A 24324-nucleotide genomic window follows, 5' to 3' on the forward strand; every position below is an offset into this window, starting at 1 on the left:
ATGGAACATGGAGACCGACCTCAGCAGGCTATGATCCCATCCAGTTCCTGCTCCCAAGCAGCCCTTTTCTCCAGAGGAGCTGATCTCTGCAGTCTGGAGAGGAGCTGGAGAGGAGTCTCCAGGTCCCACCTGGGGGCCAGCAACCTCCCTGTCCCCAAGCACTTCCTTGACACAATCCTTCCGGCCTCTTACAGCCCATGGACAGTTCAACATGCAAGTGCTTCAGACCAGGATCTTCTGAAAGGTGGGCAGTAGGGAGGGAATTAGCCTCTTCAGGAGGATTCTTTCTTTATGTCAAACTCTATCTGAGGTAACAATTTGACATCAACACACCAAACTGACGTGAGTACTGACCAGTCCAGAAACACAAAACAGAAGTGATTGTACTTTACTTGTTTTTGTTCACTGTTGCACAATAACTTATATTCATACACCATCAAAGCTATTTCTATCAAGATTGATTTGCAATCAAGTAACAACCATGTTTTTGCCTTTTGGTACTGTCCATAGGGTCGCGATGGGTCGAACATGACTTCGCAACTAACAACAACAAACAACCATGTTGTTCCAGACTTACATTAAAAAAGAGAGCATGATCTGAGCAATCAAACAATTAAAACCATTTACAGATGAAAAACTGAGGGCAACATTTATTTGTTCACAGATGACCTGTTTCTCAGAAGGACTGTTTCTCGGTGTTTTCAATGAAATGGGTATGTGGATGAAACCAGTCATGTGTTGACCTCAATTTCCCAATCTGTAATACAGGGAAATAAGCTAAATGTTGGAAGAAGTTAAGATTTTTGCAATACTAAAACATGACTTCTTGAAAGCTTGGTAGCCATTGAACCCTTTGTGCATCAACAATCTTTTTAACAGTTTGTTCTTTTAAACTCAACACATCTGTGAGAGTACAATAAAATATTGGTACAGAGAAAATGTTCATTCAAAGCTACTCTGCATCTCCAGGTTAACAGCACTTGCTCTGAAATTGTCACTCATCCATGGGGAAAGTGCAACCCATTTCCCATGAATGCCATCATAATGCAAGCAAACATGTTAAAGAGCAAGGCAACAGAGGGAAGATGCTGACAATGTAACACTGAAAGAGTCTGATTCAATTTGAACAGAAGGGCATACATCTACAGAAGGAAAAATCTAGGTTTTCCTGCCTTCAGTTTCTAATGATCTTTTCCATAATTATAAGGAAATGTTTTTTCATTGATCATATTATTGCTTTAAAGTACAGGTGAAAATCTCATCTTTAAGAAATAACAAGCCACATCATTTCCTAACATTCAAAGAGGATGCAAAACACACTGACAGCTTATTTACATTATCTAAGCAATGTATCTTGATTAAATGCATCTTATTTTTTACAGCCTTCGCAGCAATGGAGAGCCAATTCCCCCTGCTACAGAATCAAGAAGATGACACTGATTTTTTTCCCATCTAATGTTGCAACAGATTTTTCTGAAGGAAGAAAACTGAAAGAAGGGCAATGTGGTAGAATCCCTGTTGGTCCATGACAGCACAAAAACAGGTGTCTACTTTATTTGGATAGCACACATGCTATTCTGTCCTGTGATAGCTTCTGCTGGCCACAGAGCAGCTCTTCCTACAGCTAGGTGAACCCTCATTCTGCAACTTCCCCACCCAAAAAAAGGCATCCTTGCTTTATTTTGAGCTTCTAACTTCTCTGTTAAAGCCCTCTTTGATCCCTGACTTCATCTGGTGCCACTGATACCGTTCAGCGTCTTATACTGCTATAACTTTTATTGCTTGTGGGAAAGCAAGAACGCTGGCAAGCTGCTGAGTCTAGACTAAGTGCTTGGAGAGACACTTGATGGTATAAAAGTGGCATCAATACGTACTTAACCTATGGCAATCCCATAGGGCAAGAGACGTTCAGAGGTGGTCTGCTATTGCCTGCCTCTGTACAGTGGCCCAGAACTTCCTTGGTGGTCTCCCTCCAAAGACTAACCGGGACCAACCCTGCTTAACTTCCGAGATCAGGTTAGCCTGGGCCCTCCAGGTCAGGAGACACATTGCCGGTCTAAACCTTAGCAGAACAAGCAAATGGAAGCTGTCATTAGTGAGATCCTGAAGATTCATTAAAGCATGAGCCTCCATTACTGTCCTAATCAATAAATATTTTTCTGTAAGAAATTGATTTCATTTTGCCCTTAAAAGCCAGCCTCACGGTCCCAACTGAAGGGGAAAAGTCTGTGAAACATAACTCACTTAGCTTTCTGTCATAACTCCAAGGGAAAGTGTACCTGGAAATGCAAAATGTGAGCACCACGTATCGTGACCACGTAAGGATTGGGATCAAGCTTACTGATGTACAGCCATGAGTTGAAGTACAGGACATCTTAACAGTACGTTCCAAATGAGGCATTCTGTAAGACAGGAAGAATCCTGGCTGCCATTACCTCTTTCCTACCTCCGAATACACATAGGGGTGATGAACAGCATCATAGTTACATTACTTATTGCTTTGAATGGTTTATAAAACGCAACAGTTAGTAAGCTGGAACACATCTGACCAGACAGAGGGAGGTTTTGAATAGATTAAAGAACCACGGCAGAATTCTTGTGGAAAGAAGAGCTTTAAGGAGTAAACACCGACCAGCGAGCAATGACCAACATGCAATAATTTTACTGGACTCCGCATAAAATAAAATTTTGAACACTAACACAGGTGCTCCAAAATCAAGAGCAAACTCTTCTTCTTGCTCACAGAGCAATTATTTCTTTTAGCTACTTAAAGGGATGCCTTATTCTGCCAGAGCCATGTTCTTTGACTGTAGCTTATCCATTTCTTGACCAATACTTCCTTCCACTGTATCGCACTGGGCAAGAAAAGCCTGAAAACAAAGTGCAAGAATTAAACCAGGTGATTTAACACCATCCCATAGCTAAAAGACCAAAATTGATATTTTTGCCATAGGGAAAGAAGCATGAATAAAGCCCAGCATATTACTGGATGAAACCAGGGGTCCCTGACATGATGGCCACTGCCAGCTTTCCTGGCCTCCACCAAGTGTTTTTAGAAAGTGAGGAGGATCAGGGAGGGCTCTTGGAGCATTTGACCACTTTGTAGAATGCATCCAATCTAAATTCCTGCAAACATTTCTTAGGGATGCCAAGCTGTGTACCACATGCGGTCCTATGCTTGAAATCTGGCCAGGATGACGCAAAACAAGCCATAAAATCCTGGCAGCAACGACATCATAATTCAGACCCGTGAAGTCTCACTTATCAAATGCCTGAAGAATCTAATTCTTCCAGTTGGCTGTTCCAGCTCAAAACAAAAATTAGGTCTTCAAGCATTGCCTTAGACTGACTATTTCTTTTCTCGGTATCTGAGGCTTTTCAAACTATAAAATGCAGGCTTGTAGACACTGAAGTACACAGTCTTATCAGTGCAGCTAATAAAACCTGCTCCCCCTTAAATTTGGGGATTTCACCAAAAGCAGGCCACAGAGTCCCTTATTTAGACCCTTCTAACACAAAACCGAGAGCTTTCTCTGGCCAGATGCATGCCTTACCCTCAGCAATTGTTTTGGTGCCACATTCAGACAGACATTGTCCATGTAAAATTAGTAATCTTGAAACTGTCCTGCATGTCTTTTTTTTACTGTCCTTTTTATACAAGCATTCACATAAAATATTTGAGCTCCATTTTGATAAATTAGTTGAGACTTCCTGACCTTCTTAAGACTTCCTTACTTTTGAATAATACCAACACAGAAATAATATGCCTTAGCACAGGTCTTACCTGGACCTTTTTCACCAGCCCCTTTTTCTTCTGTTTGCAATCACTGAAGTTATCTGGGAGAGCCTGTGACAAAACAAATGAAACCACAACAGTGCTTATTCTCAAAGGAAATGTACAACTGTGCCATAACACTTGCAAGCAAACCACTGCTAGCAGCCCATGGGGATGAAAGGGGAAGCAGAGTCAACTTGATCATCTTAATTCATGAAATCATCAGCTCAAGGGCCCAGCTTTAAGCCTCCACAAGCAGTAAGCATTGAAACCCACTGAGGTTTCCATCCTCCCCAGACTCCATCCCACCCTAAGGGGAACCTGGCAACCCTCTTTGGCAGCCAGTCCGGCTGAACAAGCATTGCTTTGTAGCTGTTAAAAAGCACCGAGGGACAAGCAGTCCAAGTAGTTCAGCCGTGGAAGGGGCTGCCTAAGGAGATGGGGAGCTCCCCCTCACTGGCGGTATTCAAACAGCAGCTGGACAGATCCTTCTCCTGGCTGCTTGAGGCTGATCCTGCACAAAACAGGGGGTTGGACTAGATGGCCCAGATGGCCCCTTCCCACTCCCGGATTCTATGGGTCTAGTTCAGCAGTGGAATGGTCCACCTCAGGAGGTGGGGAGCTCCCCCTCACTGGTGGTCTTCAGGCAGTGGCTGGACTGATCCTTCTCTTGGATGCTTGAGGCTGATAATACATTGAGCAGGGGGGTGGGACTGGGTGGCCTGGATGGCCCCTTCCCACTCTAGGGTTCTCTGAGTCTAGTTCAGCAGTGGAATGGGCTGCCTAAGGAGGTGGGGAGCTCCCCGTCACTGGCGGATTTCAAGCACTGGCTGGGCAGATCATTTTCCTGGGTGCTTGAGGCTGATCCTGCACTGAGCAGGGGGTGGGACTAGAGGGCCTGGATGGCTGCAGTCCAGGGTACCGAGGATTGCTGCAAAGTCCAGAAGGACCAACAACAGTTTCTGCGCAGTGACCTGTTAATTGACTCACAATGGCATCTATCTGTTCCAGAATCTTCATAAACTGCTCAGCAGTTCCTTTGATTCGCTTGTCCAATTGGTTAAGAGCTTCCGTTTGAAGGTTCTTGGCTAAAAAACCCTGCAAGAGAGAGAGAGATGAATTCATTCACCACCACTTGATCATAGACACCTAATTTGCATATGTATAAGCAACATCAAACATTTCATACACATTTATTTTTCTGTCATACAACAAAACATTCTGAAACGATAATTCAACGTTTGCATTCCGTCCAGACTGCTTTTTCATTCAATCTTGGCTAGTTGCCCTCCTTATCACAGCCCCCTGTTCCAGCTGGCCCAGGGAGGTTCCAAGAACTCAAACCTAGCCTTTTTGGGAAGTCAAGAGCGATCCCTCCCTCTTTCTTCCAAACGGTGTCAAAACTGGTTGAAGCCAAGCTCTGTACTCCCACTGGAAACTGCCAAGGCACACAACAATAAAACCAGGGCTGAAATGTCTAGGTGCCAAAATGGTTTTGTTGCTCTAAGGCAGGGGTAGTCAAACTGCGGCCCTCCAGATGTCCATGGACTACAATTCCCAGCGAATGCTGGCAGGGGGCTCCTGGGAATTGTAGTCCATGGACATCTGGAGGGCCGCAGTTTGACTACCCCTGCTCTAAGGCACCACCCTGGTGTGCGAGATTTATTGTGCTCTGCCTTAAATTTATCTTGTTTCTTTTTTTTTATATATAAGGGGAAGGAGAAACCAAAAAGGAGGCAAAACACTTGTGAACCTCTATGCACAACAGAATTTCTCAATGGCATTTCAATACAGCTAAAGAGAATCCTGAGTTGGGGAATAGAGGCAGTAACACAGCTTACTATTCCTGTATTGGAAATATTGCTTGAATTATGTCACCAGGGCCAAACCAGTTTCTAATTACTAGTGGGTGCCATTTTTAGAGGATAGACTGGAGTTGTTTTCTGTTGCCTCAGAAGGTCAGATTAGAACCAGCAGGTTGAAATTAAATCAAAAGTGTTTTCAACTGAACATTAGGAAGAGCTTCTGGCAGAGCGGTTCCTCAGTGGAACAGGCTTCCTCAGGAAGTGGTGGGTGCTCCTACTTTTTTTTAAGCAGAGGCTAGATGGCCATCTGACAGCAATGCTGATTTTATGAATTTAGGCAGATTGAGAAGGAAGGCACGAGGAAGGCATAGCTTCCGTGGCCCTTTCTTATAGACCCAAGGTAAGGCCAATCGCAACTTTGGGTTCAGGAAGGAATTTTTCTCCGGGTGAGATTAGACTCTGGAGGTTTTCTGCCTTCCTCTGGGGTCACTGGGGGAGTGCAGGAGTAGTTGTGAATTTCCTATCTTCTGCAAGGGGTTGGACTGTGCAAGGGATCTTTGGGTCCCTTCTAAGATTCTTCTTGGATTTCAAGGGTGAAATTAGCAAAAATGTCCAGGCAAAATAGAACTGAAATAGCTTCAATACTAAGCCGGAAAGCTCTGCCAGATGAAGGGGTATGGAGATGGACTAAAGGTAAAGGGAATGCAGATTTTCTCACTTTCCAGCACCATCATAAAGCTTGTTTCTGGCAGACGTGCTCTGAAGTGTTGGGAAGAAAGGGCACCAAAATATCAAGACAGGTCAACTATCTGCAATAGTAAATTAATTACTAATTAAAAAATAAGGAGCTATTATATCAATCAGTTGAAAAGTATAAAGAAGCTGAAATGTTTTAACTAAAAAACATCTTACTTTCTGGATACCTCCAAGTTCTTTATTAACTTCCTCTATTTTTTTGGCTATCTGCTCCACTGATTTCTCCAAATCTTTCAATTTCTTTAACTCAGTCTCTTCTTCAGGACTGTTCTGTATATGTTCAAAAAAAGACAACACCATTTTACATTCATAAGACTATGGATATTTACAAAAGAAGGCTACAGTGAATTGGTTTGAAGTTTTAAAAGTACAATGTACACTGATAACCTAGGAAGAGTTATGGCTTTCTAAGTTCATTGAAGCCAATGGGTTTAGATCACTGGTTCTCAACCTGGGGGTCAGGACCCCTTTGAGGGTCAAACGACCCTTTCACAGGAGTCGCGGCAGGGCAAGCAGTTTGGCGGGGGGCGGCACTGCCACGGTGGCCACACCTGCTGCAGGCGCCCGTGCTCAGCTGCCAGCCGCTCCAGCAGCACCTCCAGCACAGTCTCCCGCCAGGCGCTCCAGGTGGTGGTGCAGCTCAGCAGCACAAGAGGCAGAACAGAACTGAGAAACCCCAGAAAAAAAAACAATTTCTATACAATCATGAACCATGGATCTTCACGCCATTGGTCAGTTTCGGTTTAATTTCTGCGAAAGAACACTTGCCTAATTTTATGGTTGGGGGTCACCATGACACGAGGAACTGTATTCAAGGGTCATGGCATTAGGAAGGTTGAGAACCACTGGACTAGATGATGTACAACTCTGTTTAGGAGAACACAGTTAGGAATCCATTACTGTTCCAATTCAGTATCCTGGCCTCTGTCTCCACTTAGCAAATGTATTCATCATTCTCATCTTTTTAAACAGCCTTACTGTCTGAATAGAGCAATAGTATAATAAAGACAGTTTGCTATCGTTTGCCATCAATATCTATTCTACCAACAGAATGGTTAAGTTCCTTCTGCAAGAGAAAACAGCAATTGGGTAACGCACCATCTTAGGACTCTGTTCTGCACTGAATCATTTTTTAAGGGGAAAAATCAAATATTTCAAAAATGGCAGAAACTTAAAGGCACAAAGAGTGAAACATCAGGAACATTCATTATATAAGTTAGTTGTTGCAGTAAATGCATTACTATTTTCAAGTTTATATATTGTCTTGAGTATGACTTTCAGAAAGGAAAAACCAAAAAGTATAAAACAGAGAGGACAGAAAAGAGAACGGGGAATGCACAAGGTAAAGAAAGGAACATGGAGACTAAATGAGGTATGACCATAAAGCAGCCTTCCTGTGGAGAAACCCCTGTAATATTCTTCAAGGTTCGAGAAACCCCAGAAATGGGTTGATTGTGCAGAAGATGGTTTGAACTGTGTACATGCCCCCCTCCTTCTCAGCCCCACCAGCCCCATCACTGGCTATTGGGAGGGGGGAGGTTTGACAGCCATATATGGTCACCCAATATGGTCACATCACCCAATAAATGTTTAATAAATGTAAAATATGTATTAAAAATTAACCCTTCTAGGGCCATCAGGAAACCCCAGAGTTTCACAAAACCCTAGCTGAGAGAGCCTGCCATAGAATTTCTCATTTCAGAGTGTAGCTGTGCTGTTAAAACACTCAGATCTGAGTCCGGCCAATAAGATGTTCAGGGGATACTTTCAAGGTCAGATTTGGCAAAGGAAAGCTCACATCCTTAAAAAATATATTGGTCTCCAGGGTGCCCCCCCCCCTCAAGGTTGACTCAGCCTTCCATCCTTCTGAGGTCGGTAAAATGAGTACCCAGCTTGCTGGGGGGTAAACGGTAATGACTGGGGAAGGCACTGGCAAGGCCACTTTGTATTGAGTCTGCCATGAAAACGCTAGAGGGCGTCACCCCAAGGGTCAGACATGACTCGGTGCTTGCACAGGGGATACCTTTACCTTTACAATGAAATAATAACCCTTCATAAAGCAGAAGTTACCCTTTTTCCAATCAGCATAACTTTACAACCGTTTTTCACTCCAAATGTTGACAATGGCTGTTCCATTTCTTTCAAGGATTTTCCTTTAAAAAAAAAAAAAGGGGGGGGGAAACCACATACAATTATTTTGGAAACTCCAAATCAGCTCTTCTCTCAAGATCTGTGGTTGGCCTACTGCTCCAAAGGGGGCCTCAGTGTTAATGTTTCTAAGTCAAAGGTCCTTCTCTTCAGTTAAAAATGGCAGGAGGTTGGACTAGATGGCCTGTATGGCCCCTTCCAACTCTATGATTCTATGATTCTATGAAGTAGTAGGTCGGTCTAGGTTGCAAGCAGGGCAATTTAAAAGTTATATTTCAATAGAATCTTTCTAGTAAGGTATTCAGTTTAACAAAAACATCATCTCAAAACACCCACTTTAAGATCTGTTTAACTTTTCCTAGGATTCAGCTGCCCAGGCTCTCAGCAGCATCACCGCAGCCTGGCGAACACATCTTGGTCTCCCAGCCACATTGTGAATCAGAACCAAGACTTTTGCAGGCAGCAGGCTGGATCTGTGGAGATCCATTCTTAAACACCAGCTTACTTAGGAAGTCCCTGGCACAAGGATCCAGATTAGATATTTTATTTCCAAGAACAGAGCTACAATTAACTGCATCCAGGTGATTAAAGGTAGAATGGAAACTTAAATAATAACTTTTCGACACAAAAGGATTTCCAAGGATTTGTGCTCAGTACTGGTTAAGAGCAGCCAAAGAACCGGGTTGAATTCTGTTGGGGTTCAGCGGGTTGAACCCAGGACCTTCCGCATGCCAAGTCGATGCTCTGGCCCTGAGCCACCACTCTCCGCTCACACAATTCAGAGCGACTGGCCCAAGGTCACGCAGCAGACGCCAGACGGAGGAGGAGTGGGGGGTCAAACCCGCTCTTAACCATGACAGCACGCTGGCTGGAAATCAGTCTTCATGCTGTGGTACATGGAAACTTCATCCTACACACAGAGGATCATTCAAGCACCTGCCTTTGCAATCTGCCTTGAGCCTCAGTGAGAAAGGAGGGCTACCACACACAGCCTGTCTGTATCCAAACAGATACCTTTATAGATCAGCTTCTGAAAAGAAAGCGGAACTCCGGTCACTTGCTCAATCAAGAGGGCCATGTCGCGTACGGTCGGCTGGCTGTCTCCTTCTTGGGAAGCAATTCGAAGATTATGCTTTTCACTACCTGAAAGCCAGAAGAATGACAAGATAAGGAAACACCTGACTCAGACTGCCGCTTTCCACTGGTTAGTCATCCTCCCCCCGCCCCGCTTATCACTGCAGACTGACAGATGGGAAGTCGGCAGCTGCAGCCTAAGGAATGATTTAGCAAGCGCTGGCAGGGGCTCATGGGAATTGTAGTCCATGGATATCTGGAGGACCACAGGTTGACTACCCGATTTAGTGTGTTTGAATTCTCTCTTTCCTCCCTGAGAATAGTGTGTTTGGCTCTCCCCTCCATTTTAGCTTTGTATTTGATCCCAGGCAGTAGAGACTGGGCTGGATCCATGGTGGCAACAGACATGTTGTCAGGTAGGTGGGGCTGAGAGAGCTCGGAGAGAACTACTGTATGAGAACAGCTCTAGCAGGACTGTGACTGGCCCAAGGTCACCTAGTTGGCTGCACGTGGAGGAGTGGGGAATTAAACCCGGCTCTCCAGTTTAGAAGCCGCCACTCCCCCAGCACCTTCTGCCATAGATTATGAGATCCAACCCAGAGATCCGGTCAAAGTCACCCAGTGAGATTCACCGTAAATCAGCTTTATTTGTTTACTTCACTCATGCGTGCCTTTTCTCTCCAACATGGATTTATTTATTTATTTGTTTGTTTTATTATATTGATATACCGCCCTCCCCGGGGGCTCAGGGCGGTTTACATAAGAACAAACAACAATACATAAAACAATCTATAACATGTGAATAACTTTACAATAATAACTAATGGTTGTAACCGTATAACAATGTAACAGTATAAATAATATAGACAATACAACAGTGCAACAATACAAACAGGTCCAGAGCATGTTGGTGGAATTCTGGGGGGGGGGCGGGGGGGAGCAGGGGCCTTTCAGTCACTGTTGATTATGTCTGGTCTCAACCAAATGCCTGGCGGAAGAGCTCCCTTTTGCAGGCCCTGCGGAATTGTTTAAGCTCCGTCAGGGCCCTGATCTCCTCCGGGAGCTTGTTACACCACGTGGGGGCCAGAACAGAGAATGCTCTGGTCCTGGTTGAGGCCAGGCTGACCTCTTTAGGGCCAGGGATCCTTAGCTGGTTGGTGGCAGTGGAGCGCAGAGTTCTTTTGGGGGCCTAGGTGGGGATGCAATCCCTCAGGTACACTGGGCCCTGATTGCGAATGGCCTTGAAGGTAATTACCAGAACCTTTAGTCTGATCTGGAATTCAACTGGCAGCCATTGCAGCTGGTGGAGAATAGGCTGGATGTGAGACCTCCACAGTGTTGCCGTGAGGATCCTGGCTGCTGCATTTTGAACCAGCTGTAGTTTCCGAGTCAGGGCTAAGGGCAGGCCTGTGTAGAGCAAGTTACCAAAGTCCAGCCTAGAGGTGACCGTCGCATGGATCAATGTGGCTGGGTGTTCTGGGGCCAGGTAGGGCGCTAGTAGCTTGGCTTGGCAGAGATGGTAGAATGCCAGCCGCGCTACCTTTATGACCTGGACTTCCATTGTGAGGGAAGCGTCCAGAATCACGCCCAGGTTCCTGGCGGAGTGAGCTGTAGAGAGCTGCACGCCATCCAGGGCAGGCAGGTGCGCTTCCTCACATGGGCCCTTCCTACCAGGCACAGGACCTCCGTCTTTGAAGGATTGAGCTTCAGACGACTCTGCTTGAGCCATCTCGTCACTGCTTCCAGGCAGCTGGCTAATGCTTCTGGAGGAGAGTCAGGGTGGCCATCCATCAGGAGGAAGAGCTGGGTGTCATCTGCATATTGATGGCAACCCAGCCCAAACCTCCGTACCAGTTGGGCGAGAGGGCGCATGAAGATGTTGAATAGGATAGGAGAGAGGACCGCTCCTTGTGGGACTCCACAAGTAAGTTGCTGGCGGTCTGATGTTTTCTCTCCTATTGCAACCCTCTGTCCACGATCCCGGAGGAAGGAGACCAGCCATTGAAGGGCTGTCCCTCGCATTCCGGCATCGATGAAGTGGCGAGCTAGAAGCTCGTGATTGACTGTGTTGAATGCTGCTGAGAGGTCTAGTAATATCAGCAGTGCCGACCCGCCTTGATCCAACTGGTGATGGAGGTCATCTCGCTGTCTCTACCCCATGGCCAGGCTGGAAACCTGACTGGGATGGGTCTAGGGCCGAAGCTTCTTCCAGGTACTCTGTTAGTTGGTTTGCGACTGCCCTTCCTACCATCTTGCCCAGAAACGCTGTGGTTGTTGGGGTCTCGCGGGTCCAGAGATGCTCTTTTGGGCAGGGGGCGTCCCACAGCCTCTTTGGGTCCCTCCGGGAATTCCCCCCCCCCCGGGGTGAGAGGTCTCACGGGGTCTCCATGTGGCTCAGGGCGGCTTGCAGAGAACATCCCTCACGGGGGAGACGCGGGACGAGCCCACATAGGGAGCAAAGGGACTGGCATTGCCCTGCTCTCCTCCTGTTTGTGCTCCGAGCGCCCTGTGAGGTAGGCTGGGCAGAGGGTGCGACGGAAAGAGCGGGAAGGAGACGCGGGGAAAGGGCCGTCCTCTGCCTCCCTCCCTCCCGGCCCTCTGCACAGCCGCCCCCCAACCCTGCAGGGCAGGCCGGGCCTCTCGCCGGTGTCCTGGGGGGCCGCAGGGCGAGGGGGGCGGCTGAAGCGGGAGGCTGGCAACCCTCCCCGGCTGCCTCCCGGGCCCCTCCGCCGCGGCCGGCCACGCCCCCTCCCGGCAGGGATGCCACCTCTGGGCGGGGCGGCGCCTGGAGGCCTCCCCTCCCTCCCCCCCCTCCCGGGCTCGGGCCTTACCGTAGGTGACGGTGACCGAGAGGGCCGCGCTGCCGCCGGGCCCCGCCATGCCTCGCCCGCCGCTTCCTGCCGCCCGCCGCCCGGAAGCGCCGCCAGCCCGAGGAGGGGCCGCCCCGGAGCCCGCCGGCCTCGGGGGAGGAGCCAGGCCGCGCCGGGAGCCTGGCACCCGCCCCCGCACCCCCCCCCCGGAACGCGACAGGGAGGGGGAAGGGCCCCGAGGGAGACCCCCCCTCCCAGCACGGGGGCCTCAGAAGGGCGGGGCGGGGCGGGAGGGGCCGGAGCACTGCCGGGGGGGGGGGAGGAGGCCCGAGGCCGGGATTGCTGGGCCTGCGAGAGGCCGGGGGGGGGGGGGTCACCAGAGAGGGGTAAGATGGGGCGGGGGGGGCTGGCTCACCACAGCTGGGCGCCTCCAGTGAGGCCGAGGGCCGGACAGCAGAGGGGCCAGAGAGGGATCGAGGGTGGGGGCACTTGCTGCCAGGGGGGGCCGCCAGAAGCAACCGCTTGGCAAGGGGACTGGAGGGATCCAGGGGGGATTACTGGATCAGCGGCTGCAGGCCCAGGAGTCTGGGGGGAACCGCCAGCGGGGAGATCTCGCATTTGCAAGGGCGGCTGTCTGTCCAAAGGGCTCCTGTTCCAAAAGTCACCTAGAGGCCTTCAAGAGCTACCATGATGTCTCAGTACACATTTTTATTTGCACTCATTATGTCTAAATACAGAACATCGAAAAAAGGCATACAACCTAAACTGCTCCTGTTTCGCCTCCGTTGAGGTTTCACTCAAATGAAATCTGTACCCATTCTCTTTCTTTCACAGGACAATGTGCTTAAGACGGGGGAACTATCAACTTGCAGGTAGCTGCAGTCACATCAAAGAGCCAATAAAATCTTAGGGGTTGTGGAGACAACAGGTAGGTTCTAATGAACTGTAATTTGGAAAAGTCTTAAGCGCCCTTCTTCTCCTTCAGCTTGTGTCAGTAAGTATAGCTCACAGGCATCCAATGAAACAGCTGGGCAGAAGATCCAAGATTGGCACTTTTTTGTGGAAATCATTATGTAATGCGCATGAAACTTGCTAGCAGTAAATGTAGTGAGGGCCACAGAAATCTACCATTTTTAAAGAGGATTAATGGAGGGTAAGTCTACCAAGGGCTACCAGTCGTGGTGGCTGAGGGGAACCTCCTCATTCAGACGCACTAATATACCATACAGACCCATAATGCTATACAACTGACATTGCCATTGTTCCAACAAAAAGGAGCACATTCTTCAAAAAAGTTCCATACAGCAGGATCAAGCTACTCTATATGGTATTCATTTTATGTCAAAGTGGATTATACAAGGCATCCTTCTCTAGATGTATCTGTCACAGTTACACTTAAGGGTTAAAGCAAATAATATTACAGTCATCTTAGGAAGATTACAATCAAAACAACCACAATAGAAGTTCCTGGCAGAAAAGCTCAACATTCCCCTTTTGTGTCTGAGAGCACAAAACTATAAATAGCCCCAAATGTTTCCATACAATAACTTGTAGAAGAGCAATCCAGCCAAGATTCAGCACTGCAGATGGTTCTCAGCAAAGGAAAGAGAGAGAGCCAATCTCTTGTCGTTAATACAAAAAATCTAGTTGTAAAAAGTCTTCAAAAGGAGGGGAATTATCTCTTTGTCATTGACTCCACGCTCCATAATGTGGAGACCTGGAGCGGTACTGCAAAAAGCCACCATTTCCAGATTCTCAAGTATTTTTGTTAGAAAGTGTGTAAAGTGAAAAAAACAGCATTCCCAGACAACTCAGCGAGTTATGTGGCCGGGATCTGCGGCAATCCAAATTCATCCACCAACACGCCATCCTGAGAGAAAGAGAGAGAGGAAAAGGCAGTTTAATGGCAAAAGTCTCTCCTCCATGTTCAACTACGGAGAAATCTTCCAGTTTGCCATTGGATGCATTTACTCCTGTGGCTCGATCCAGGGACATCTGCACAACTCACTGCAATTTGTGCAATAACTCTCCACAAACCCATTTGGTGTAATATCTGAATTGGCCACTGTCCTCACCCATGGCTTCATACAATCTCTAAGTAACAGTAAAAGTCTTAACATCTCTTGCAGTCCACTTGAGGACTGCCCAGAGCAGTTTTGATCAGAAAACACCTCCGGACTGAGGTGCAATAGGCTGGAGAAGAATGATTCTAGAAGAAGAAGAAGAGTTGGTTCTTATATGCCGCTTTTCCCTACCCGAAGGAGGCTCAAAGCGGCTTCCAGTCGCCTTCCCTTTCCTCTCCCCACCATAGACACCCTGTGAGGTGGGTGAGGCTGAGAGAGCCCTGATATTCCTGCTCGGTCAGAACAGTTTTATCAGTGCCGTGGCGAGCCCAAGGTCACCCAGCTGGCTGCATGTGTGGGAGCGCAGAATCGAACCCAGCATGCCAGATTAGAAGTCCGCACTCCTAACCACTACACCAAACTGGCTCTCTAATAAGGACAACAAATGTACAAACATTATAATCCTAACTGCATAATTTCAAGATGGACTGTCACTCTTCTCTAAATATAGTTGATTTACTGACATGCTTTTAGTTTTAGAAATCTATTCTGCACAGCTTCAAGCCTACCGACTGACAAGATAATCGAGAACATGGAAAGCCCAGGGTGGGTAGAATGCAAAAGGTACTCAGCATTACTTTGGCTCACCTTGTTTTTTGATTCAGTTGGCACACCTTCTGGAACTGTGGGGACAGACGCTGCTTCATCAAGATAAGAACTATCCTCGTCAGCTAGAAGTTCATCCCCCAGAGCCTCCAGTTCTGAAATGTTTAGAATGCAAAACGCCTCTTGATATCCAACTCAGACAACAAGAGGGCAGGCGAACTTGTGAAACACAACAGCAAATTCAAACACACACAGACCACCACTTCAAATGAGCACCTGCAAAGGGTTGCTTCCTGGCTATCACGTGGCTAGTTTATTTAAGTCTGCTTATGCATTCCAAGATGGCAGGTTGTCATACTGTCTGGGAACCAGGATAGAGACAAGAACCTGGCAGACCGAGGGGGGGTGGGGAAGGCAATTTCAGACTCTTGCCCTTCCATGCAACTGAGCTCTTCACCCACACCGGACCCCCAACCCTCTTTTCAAGGTTTATGGGGGCTGCCATGTGACTTGTTCCCAATAATGAAGAGCCCACTGTTTGCATTTGGACAGGACAAACTTTGCCTTGAGTTGGGTCCAGTTTGCTGTGATGTCCCAAATGCAGACAATTGAAGCAACACATTTCAAACCAGAGATTATAACTGGTTTTGATGTCGTAATGCCGTAAGGCATTGAGAAGTGCTGCCCTGTGGCAACAGCAGTTCTTCATTCAAGCCTTGAGACACGAACGTTTATATCAGGGGTAGTCAAACTGCAGCCCTCCAGATGTCCATGGACTACAATTCCCATGAGCCCCTGCCAGCGAATGCTGGCAGGTGCTCCTGGGAATTGTAGTCCATGGACATCTGGAGGGCCGCAGTTTGACTACCCCTGGTTTATACATTAAAGACCCCAAGTGATCCCTTTTTCGTAGAATCTGTTCCAACTGGAATATAGGAGCAGACAGAATCACCCAGAATCTTAACTCTGTCCAAATGTTTTAGGGCCAAGAAATGTTTCACTATTGGCCAAAAGCAGGGAAACGGGGTTATGCAGAAACCCGGATTTGTTGCTTCTGGAAGGCTAACTAGATTAGCAGCAAAGCGGCTGTAGGCTGCCATTCTCATGATCCTGACAAAGTGGACCTATGAGCTCTCAGTAACTTACCCGCCTCCAAGTCATCCTCATCGATCTCTGGGGTCCCATAACTCCGACCCAGGGCTTCTTGGATCTCACCAGCGTCTTCCATCATGTCCTCCAGCTGATCTTGCAAGTCCTGGAGTTTAATATAAAATGCAGACTCAAATGACAGGGAGCATAAGCCCTCCTCAGTAGCTACCGACATTTTCCACACCAGTTGGACTTCTTTATCTATCTGACGTAAACTTCCTGCTGAGTTAATTCATTCAATTGTCCAATTTTCAGATCCTGTAATACTCATTTTGTTTTTCACTCCCGTCCCCAGAAAAGTCCCCCCCAAAAGCATCAAAGCAGCTATCCAACTCATCAAGCAAGTCATTGGTATGCTAATTAAAAAGGTAAAGGTATCCCCTGTGCAAGCACTGAGTCATGTCTGACCCTTGGGGTGACGCCCTCTAGCGTTTTCATGGCAGACTCAATACGGGGTGGTTTGCCAGTGCCTTCCCCAGTCATTACTGTTTACCCCCCAGCAAGCAAGCTGGGTACTCATTTTACTGACCTCGGAAGGATGGAAGGCTGAGTCAACCTTGAGCCGGCTGCTGGGATTGAACTCCCAACCTCATGGGCAGAACTTTCAGACTGCATGTCTGCTGCCTTACCACTCTGCGCCACAAGAGGCTCTGGTATGCTAATTAATAAGAGAGAAAGCTGGCCTCAACCAGGGGCAGAGTCTTTCTGGCTTTGGCCCCGGCCTGGAAGGACTCTCTGCCAGAAGAGATCAGGACCCTCCAGGACTTTAAGCACTTCGGGAAGGTCTGCAAAACTGACCTGTCCCATCTGGACCCTGGCTGAGGCCAGGTAGGAACATGCTGAGAGGCTGTTGCTTCTGGAAGGCTTCCATATCGGAAACATCCAGTGGCAGGAAGCCCTCCAAACTCTGATCAATCCCCACTGGGAGGCGGTTTTATGACAGATTTGCTCTTTTATTGCTTACTGTGTATTGTTTTGAAACGTCGTTAACCGCCGTAAGCAAACAGGGATGAGGCGGTACACAAATAAAATAGTTATTATTTATTCCTCAAGACTAGTGTGGAAATAAGGTTCGTTCCAAAACAATTGCAGAGGTACTTGGCTCAAGAAGAGCTGACAAACGATTGCACAACTGAACCACGCACAAAGCCATTGCAGCCACACTCACCTCAATCTGATCGATTTTTACTTGTTTGTAAGCTTTTTTCATTTCTTTCACTCCCAGTTTCATCGCATCAACCTGCAAAAGGAACCAGAGAGCATTTACAGCCGTTTCTGAAGCCCACAGACCACTGAAGCCACAGCTGAAGCGGACGACAAAGTTACCGTTGTTTTTGTGTCTTTTAGGGACTGGATGGTGTAATTGGCTTGCTCCATGTTGAAGGACTGCTGGGCAAGGTTGTCCCGCTGGTTTTCATACCTGCGAACCAAACAGACAGGTTGCTCCAGGCCGTGCGCCATCGACCTCATTCACGCACAGCATTTGCATCCTACCTCTCTGCCCCTGCAAGGGACACCAAGTTGGCTAACATATATGATAAAATCACAGTATAAAACCATTAAAACCAAGCTCCCTCCCAAACATACTTCATTAAAACAAGATACAGAAGAATTTTTTAAAAACCCACAGTTAAAATACAGACAAAACATTGATTAGGAAGGAGGGATCATTGAGAGAATGCCAACAAAACACAAGTCTACCTGCTAATGGAAGCTGGCAACGGAAGGGGGGGGGGCAGACAAATCTTCTTGGGGATAAACTTCCATGACTGAGAAGGCCCCTCTCCTGGGTTGCCATCTAACTAATCTCAGAAAACGAAGCACCCAAAGCCAGCCTTCCAAAGATGACCTGTTGCTCTGGCTTTCTCTGCCTAGTGAAGATTTTGTTAACCCTTCACTTACTGTTGCTGTGACTTCTGCATTTGTAACCCAGTTTCCAAAGCGCTGTCCTTCACACCATAATGCAGGAAGCCAGAACTGCAACACTGTGCAGAAGACTGTCAGATTCCTTTCTGCACTGAGAGGTTACACTCTCCCAGCGCTCCCCAAAGTGCATATTCCTTGGTTTACGGTGTGGCAGATGGTGTTTACGAGGCAGAATTCTGTGAGCACAGGCCTTCTCTTTCTATACGCAAAGCACTGACTGCATCCAAAGGGCCTGCGATCCAAGTGCCTTCCCAAGAACAGCTCTGAGTAAAATGACCGAGGAACATGGCAGGAACACTGACCAGGCCAACCAAGAGGCTTATGCTAAGCTCCTAAGTCACAGAAAGGAGCACACCCATCATCAAGGGCACAACTTAAGGAGTAGGTGATTACGTAAGGCACAGAACAATACCACCGTCATTCTGCGGAACAAGCAGCATTCGTCAGGTTTGACCGTTGAGAACTAAAGCACACCTCAGTCGGTCATGCTCAGAGGAGACACTGGGCAACTCAACATCCTTGTTTTCCTGGCTAGCTAATTCGTTTCTTCACCAGGTGTGTGCTCCTATTCAGCACATATTCTGCCCACTCAAATGGTAGGTTTTATATCACATATAGGTTTGTGGCCGGTAGAAAACTTGCAGTTTTCAATGGCAGGTTTTTATGCCAAATATAAACCTTTAGGAAGGATTTCAAACCGACCGCCAGAGGGAGCAAAACCTGTGCAGAAAAGGACACACACACCCCACCCCCAACAAAAAACACACAAGAGGGAAATGTGAATGCACTTACTTTTCACGCAAAAGAAATAACCAGGTATTATGTGCAAGCCCCAAGAAATTACCCACACTCATCTATGGCAGTAATCTACATTGGCATTCATTTTCCCTGCACTCTTGTCTGCTCATCCAACAGGCTCCCAAACTGGATTACAGCACATAGTCATCTTTCTATATGATCCCTGGCATAAAATTAACCTCAAAACCATAACCAATCTGCCGGCTGCTCCTCCTGGTGACCCCAGCCCCCCAGACACACCCACGCACAGAGTGTTCTGGGATGGGTGAACAGAGGGGCAGGATTGATCCCCCTCGCTTCAGGCAGGGAGCCAGGAGAAGGCTGAGGCAGGCTGCCCCTTACTGCCTCTTCCTCCTGTTTTCTTCAAGTGCATCTCCCCTTGGCATCTCCCTCATAGGAACCTCCTCCCCGTGCCTTCCTCCATCCACTGCTGAGCAACAGGGCAGAGAGCTGAGACTGGAGCAGGGGTCAGTGCTGGGACCCACCAGATGCAAACGTAGTTAAGACAGAGGACAGGGCAGGAGACACTTTATTTTAGCAGGGCAATATGGGAGGGCAGGGAGAGGATCCTTCTTTCTTCCAGTTCTTTGCAGGCACCAGTGGACTTGGGAGAGGACAGCCCCACAGCAATGGAAGGAGGAGGCCAGTAACAGCTTCCTCGTGAGGCAAGCCAGGATTGGAGGGCCTCTGGTTCCACTTCCAGAACGGAAACCCGTTTTCCAACAGGAAAGTAAAGCTGAACTGTTTGAAACTTACATCCGCTTCTGCTTCAACACTCGAAGCGCTTTCTGCTTCACCATGTTCTAGAAGATGAGCAACAACAGTGAGGATTAACAGTCTGACTGCTGATGGCAACCCTTCAAAGAGGGAGGCCTTTCCCCCTTTATTATAAACCTACCAACCAGATTTCTGCTCCCATGTGCTTAGGAATGCCAATATTAACATTCTCTGACAATATTAACAGACTGGCAGGCTGATGTATGAAGAAATCAGGGCAGTGGGCCTGCTCATCATCCCCCGCCCACCGATTTAGCCTCACCACAACCCCAAGATGTCACCCAGTCCGGATCATGCATGGAGACAATTATGGGAACAAAACATTTCTAAAATTCCCGGAGGGACTGAAAGAGGCTGTGGTACGCCCACTGCTGAAAAAAACATCCTTAGACCCGCGAGAGCCCAACAACTATCGACCCGTCTCGCATTTAGCGTTTCTGGGGAAGATGATTGAAAGGGCTGTCACAAACCAACTAACAGAGTACCTGGAAGAAGCTTCGGTCCTAGACCCATCCCAGTCAGGCTTCCGGCCTGGCCATGGGGTAGAGACAGCGCTAGTCGCCCTGACGGATGACCTCCGTCGCCAGTTGGACCGAGGCGGATCGGCACTGCTGATATTACTAGACCTCTCAGCAGCGTTCGACACAGTCGATCATGAGCTTCTAGCTCGCCGCCTCACCGATGCCGGAATATGAGAGACAGCCCTCCAATGGCTGATCTCCTTCCTCCAGGATCGTGGACAGAGGGTTGCAATTGGAGACAAAACATCAGACCGTCGTCAACTTACTTGTGGAGTCCCACAAGGAGCGGTCCTCTCTCCTATCCTATTCAATATCTTTATGTGCCCTCTCGCACAACTGGTACGGAGGTTTGGGCTGGGTTGTCATCAATATGCCGATGACACCCAGCTCTTCCTCCTGATGGATGGCCACCCTGACTCCCCCCCAGAAGCATTAGCCAGCTGCCTGGAAGCAGTGACGAGATGGCTGAAGCAGAGTCGTCTGAAGCTCAATCCTTCAAAGACTGTGGCTGGGTAGGAAGGGCCCATGCGAGGAAGCGTGCCTGCCTGCCCTGGATGGAGTACAGCTCTCTACGGCTCACTCCGCCAGGAACCTAGGCGTGATTCTGGATACTTCCCTTACAATGGAAGCCCAGATCACAAAGGTAGCGCGGCTGGCATTTTACCATCTCCGCCAAGCCAAACTACTAGCGCCCTACCTGGCCCCGGAACACCTAGCCACAGTGATCCATGCGACGGTCACGTCTAGACTGGACTTCTGTAACTCGCAGGCCTGCCCTTAGCCTTGACCCGGAAACTACAGCTGGTCCAAAACGCAGCGGCCAGGATCCTCACAGCAACACCGTGGAGGTCCCACATCCGGCCCATTCTCCACCAACTGCAGTGGTTACCAGTTGAATTCCGGATCAGACTAAAGGTTCTGGTAATTACCTTCAAGGCCATACGCGGTCAGGGCCCAGTGTACCTGAGGGACTGCCTCCCCGCCTATGCCCCCAAAAGAGCTCTACGCTCTACTGCCTCCAATCAGCTAAGGATCCCTGGCCCTAAAGAAGTCCGCCTGGTCTCGACCAGGGCCAGAGCATTCTCTGTTCTGGCCCCCACCTGGTGGAATGAGCTCCCGGAGGAGATCAGGGCCCTGACGGAGCTTAAACAGTTCCACAGGGCCTGCAAAAAGGAGCTCCTCCGCCAGGCATTTGGTTGAGACCAGGCACAACCAACAGCGAATGAAGGGCCCCCGCTCCCCCCATCTCCCCCCTTCCTCCCAGAACTCCACCAGAGCGCTCTGGACCTGTTGTGGTATTGCACCGTTCCATCGTTATATTATTTTATTATATTGTTATACTGTTACATTATTCTGTTATATGGTTACAACCACTGTTATTAATTACTGTATGTTTTAACGAAGACTGTTTCATGTATCGTTGATTAGTTTTAATGTAAACCGCCCTGAGCCTTCGGGGAGGGCGGTATATAAATCTAAATAAATAAATAAATAAAAATAAATAAAAACCTGGATAGATCATGTTTTTAAGAAACGGAATAGTAATTCTACAGACATTTCTGCTTTTGTAAACATACAGGAAGGCATGTCACTTTGTCATTAACAAGAAACAAGAAACCTGCAGAACTGGGTGAAGCCTAGCGTGATGTGAGTCACCTTTGCCCTCCCGCCCACATCTTACCTTGGCCGGCCCTTCCCTCATCTTCTTCATTTGATCTTTATATTTCACCAGCTCAGCATCAAGCCTCGAAATTTTCTTGTCAATAGACTCTGCTCTGCTATCCACCTTTAGCAAGAAAGAGAAAGGAAAAAGAAGAAAGGGGTGATGACATCATTTAGTAATGGCAAAGGCATCTGTACACTTAAAGCCAAGGTGGAAATTACAGCAACTCTTAACCATGCCAAGTTGGCCACTCAGCAAGGCCCACTCCTCACGTACCATAATCCACAGCACCTGATTCACCATTTTTGCTGCTGAGGAAGAGCTGTCCACAAGACACATACACATTTAGGTTCAGGGGTCAAAATAGCTGCCAGGCCCCTCAATTACCGATCTATTAGATGCAGGGGCCCTCAAAGCCTAAGGAACAGACGGTTTCATCCCCGGAGATTATCCTGTGTCTGAAATTTTGCTCCCATATGTTCTCCTGTGTTCCTTTCATTCATAACAAGGGGGGAAATGGCACTGAGTTGAAAGGGAACTGCAAGGCTTTGTTCATTTCTTATGTTTATTTTCTACCCTTCTCACAAAGATTCAAAGCTGATTACATCCTGCGTAATCTGTGAAATCAAGTCAACTGGGTGAGATCTCTAATAAGCAACGTGCTAGGACTGGAATTACAGATACCTGAATGAGCATGGCACATTAGAAAGGATGCAGAAAATTTGTATTACATCAGCAAAACAATGCAGTGACAAGAGAGCATGATGTGCAGTAAACAGATAATATGTTTGATACGTAGCGGGATGGTCCGCAGGCCTTTCTCCTTTATGAAGCACCTTCCCGAACCACTCAGCTACAGTCCTGCCCTTTAACCTTTTTAGAAATGCCCTCCTGAAACTGTCATGATGGAATTATAGAAGTAAAGCACCCAGGCATAAGCTGGGGAGGAGGGAGGGGGCGGGGGGGCATGCAGATGGCCTCAACCGAAATCCCCGCGTAAAACTGCCGCTTGACAGGCCCTCCCCCCCCCCCTCCAAAGTTCCCAATTCTGACTTGAGAAACTGCTGGCGATTGGGCGCAGTCCCTGGGGAACGATCCCCTTTTCTCCCAGACCGGGGGGGGGAGGGGGGGGACAAACCGGCCTTCAGCTGACATGGACTACAAATGCCATGAGCATGTGCTGGCAGGGGCTCATGGGAATGGTAGTCCAGGGGCATCTGGAGAGCCACCGTTTGGCCTGAGGCCGCCACAGTCTTCTGGAGAAACTCCAGGCACCACCTGGAACTTGGCAACCCTGCCCTCCCGGTCCCTTTCACGCGAGCCGAGGGGAGGGGCCTGATCTGCCCCAAGGGGGGGGGCGAAGTGTTCCCATGGCAACGGAACCCCACCCCCGCCACCGACCGAGCCAATGCAGTCCGTCAGGTTTGGGGGCGGCGCCTTCGGCTTCGCCTTCCCGAAGAAGCGGTTCATCGCGGCGGGTCTCCTCGGCGACCAACTCCCCTGAAAGCCGCACGGAGGAACCAGGAAGTCTGCGCGACCCACGGAAACGAACGACTGCGCCTGCGCGCGCCGCGCCCTCGCAATAAGGCGGCGGACAATGACGTCCAGGGACGGTGTGGGCGGAAACGACGGGGGAAGTTAAACTTCCGCCCTGCCTTGAGCCGGAAGTGCGAAATGCGTGAGTTTACAGGCCGCCGCCGGGCTTATGAGGTCAGGAAGACGCTGGCGGACTCATCAAAAGGTCAAAGGCATGAGCCCACAAGCAGCTGATTACACATTCAGAGACTTGGAGAGTTACAGCTCCCTCTCCAAAACTCACCCAGAGGATATTTACTGTTTTTAAGAGGCCAATTTCATTCAGTTTTTTCCCCCTCAACGCTAGGCGTTCTGACTGAGATCGAGTGTGCAACTTTGAACGTGGCTTTTATGCATTCAAGCACTGCCCAAATGGAGCCAATATTTGGACAACTTAAAGAAATGTAGCTAGAGGTATAATAATGCCATTACTAATTAGAGGAAGTCGTAAGTGTCATGTATCTTAGATGTAGTTGAGAATTATTCTGATATCTTTCTGTTATATTGTTTCTTTATCAAATAAAATAAAAATCTAAAAAAGAAAAAGCACTGCCCAATTACAACCCAGAAGCCTGGAGAGGCATCACCCTTGCCTTGCCCGTCATCTCGAGCGCCTTGGCACTGGGAAGTCTAGGAATTCAGGAAACTGTCTCACTGCTGAAGGAGTCCCCTGAATCAAGCAGTCCCTGATCTCTGTTGGTGCTGGAGATTGTCGGCTTGGAGTGCTGTTAGCACCCAGCTCTGCCAGTGGTGACACGGACGGCCAATGCCAGGGAGACATTCAGCTCTGAGGCAAGACCAATCCACATGGCTAGGAACAGCATTTAGACTTTTCCTTCGATTTTTTTGCTAGTGATTCAGAGGCCGACCAGAGTGCA

General features: G+C 48.2%; 2 protein-coding genes across 3 annotated transcripts; both read right to left on the reverse strand.

Moving 5' to 3' along the window:
* Positions 1 to 372: 372 nt before the first annotated feature.
* Positions 373 to 12535, reverse strand: BAG1 (BAG cochaperone 1). Of its 2 annotated transcripts, XR_013225692.1 has the most exons (8): positions 12390 to 12535; positions 9499 to 9627; positions 8407 to 8489; positions 6493 to 6606; positions 4766 to 4873; positions 3785 to 3847; positions 2280 to 2870; positions 373 to 757 (listed from the first exon to the last, which is right to left on the reverse strand). XR_013225692.1 is itself a non-coding variant. In XM_077304771.1 (7 exons), exons 1-7 carry the CDS (start codon positions 12436 to 12438, stop codon positions 2781 to 2783), a joined length of 636 nt encoding a protein of 211 aa, XP_077160886.1. In that variant the 5' UTR covers positions 12439 to 12535; the 3' UTR covers positions 373 to 2780. The 2 variants fall into 2 exon arrangements, 1 of the variants encoding a protein (XP_077160886.1); XM_077304771.1 differs by having other exon boundaries at positions 373 to 2870.
* Positions 12536 to 13061: 526 nt separating this feature from the next.
* CHMP5 (charged multivesicular body protein 5) lies at positions 13062 to 23460 on the reverse strand. The gene is made up of 8 exons (XM_077304770.1): positions 23273 to 23460; positions 21890 to 21994; positions 19667 to 19713; positions 17513 to 17606; positions 17355 to 17426; positions 16184 to 16292; positions 15080 to 15192; positions 13062 to 14238 (listed from the first exon to the last, which is right to left on the reverse strand). Exons 1-8 carry the CDS (start codon positions 23339 to 23341, stop codon positions 14188 to 14190), a joined length of 660 nt encoding a protein of 219 aa, XP_077160885.1. The 5' UTR covers positions 23342 to 23460; the 3' UTR covers positions 13062 to 14187.
* Positions 23461 to 24324: the final 864 nt, after the last annotated feature.

Source organism: Paroedura picta, chromosome 11 (assembly GCF_049243985.1).
Source record: "Paroedura picta isolate Pp20150507F chromosome 11, Ppicta_v3.0, whole genome shotgun sequence".
NCBI lineage: Eukaryota > Metazoa > Chordata > Lepidosauria > Squamata > Gekkonidae > Paroedura > Paroedura picta.

What these genes read in the sequence shown, in the direction of transcription:
- BAG1 (XM_077304771.1), bottom strand. Translation starts at nt 12,438, where the DNA reads ATGGCGGGGCCCGGCGGCAGCGCGGCCCTCTCGGTCACCGTCACCTAC. An exon ending in CTCGGTCACCGTCACCTACG is followed by an intron (nt 9,628 to 12,389) that starts GTAAGGCCCGAG and finishes TCTGGCTTTCAG; the next exon opens with GTAGTGAAAAGCATAATCTT. An exon ending in AACTTGGAGGTATCCAGAAA is followed by an intron (nt 4,874 to 6,492) that starts GTAAGATGTTTT and finishes TCTCTCTTGCAG; the next exon opens with GGTTTTTTAGCCAAGAACCT.
- CHMP5 (XM_077304770.1), bottom strand. Translation starts at nt 23,341, where the DNA reads ATGAACCGCTTCTTCGGGAAGGCGAAGCCGAAGGCGCCGCCCCCAAAC. An exon ending in GTGTTGAAGCAGAAGCGGAT is followed by an intron (nt 17,607 to 19,666) that starts GTAAGTTTCAAA and finishes TTTGGTTCGCAG; the next exon opens with GTATGAAAACCAGCGGGACA. An exon ending in TGAGGATGACTTGGAGGCGG is followed by an intron (nt 15,193 to 16,183) that starts GTAAGTTACTGA and finishes TAAACATTTCAG; the next exon opens with AACTGGAGGCTCTGGGGGAT.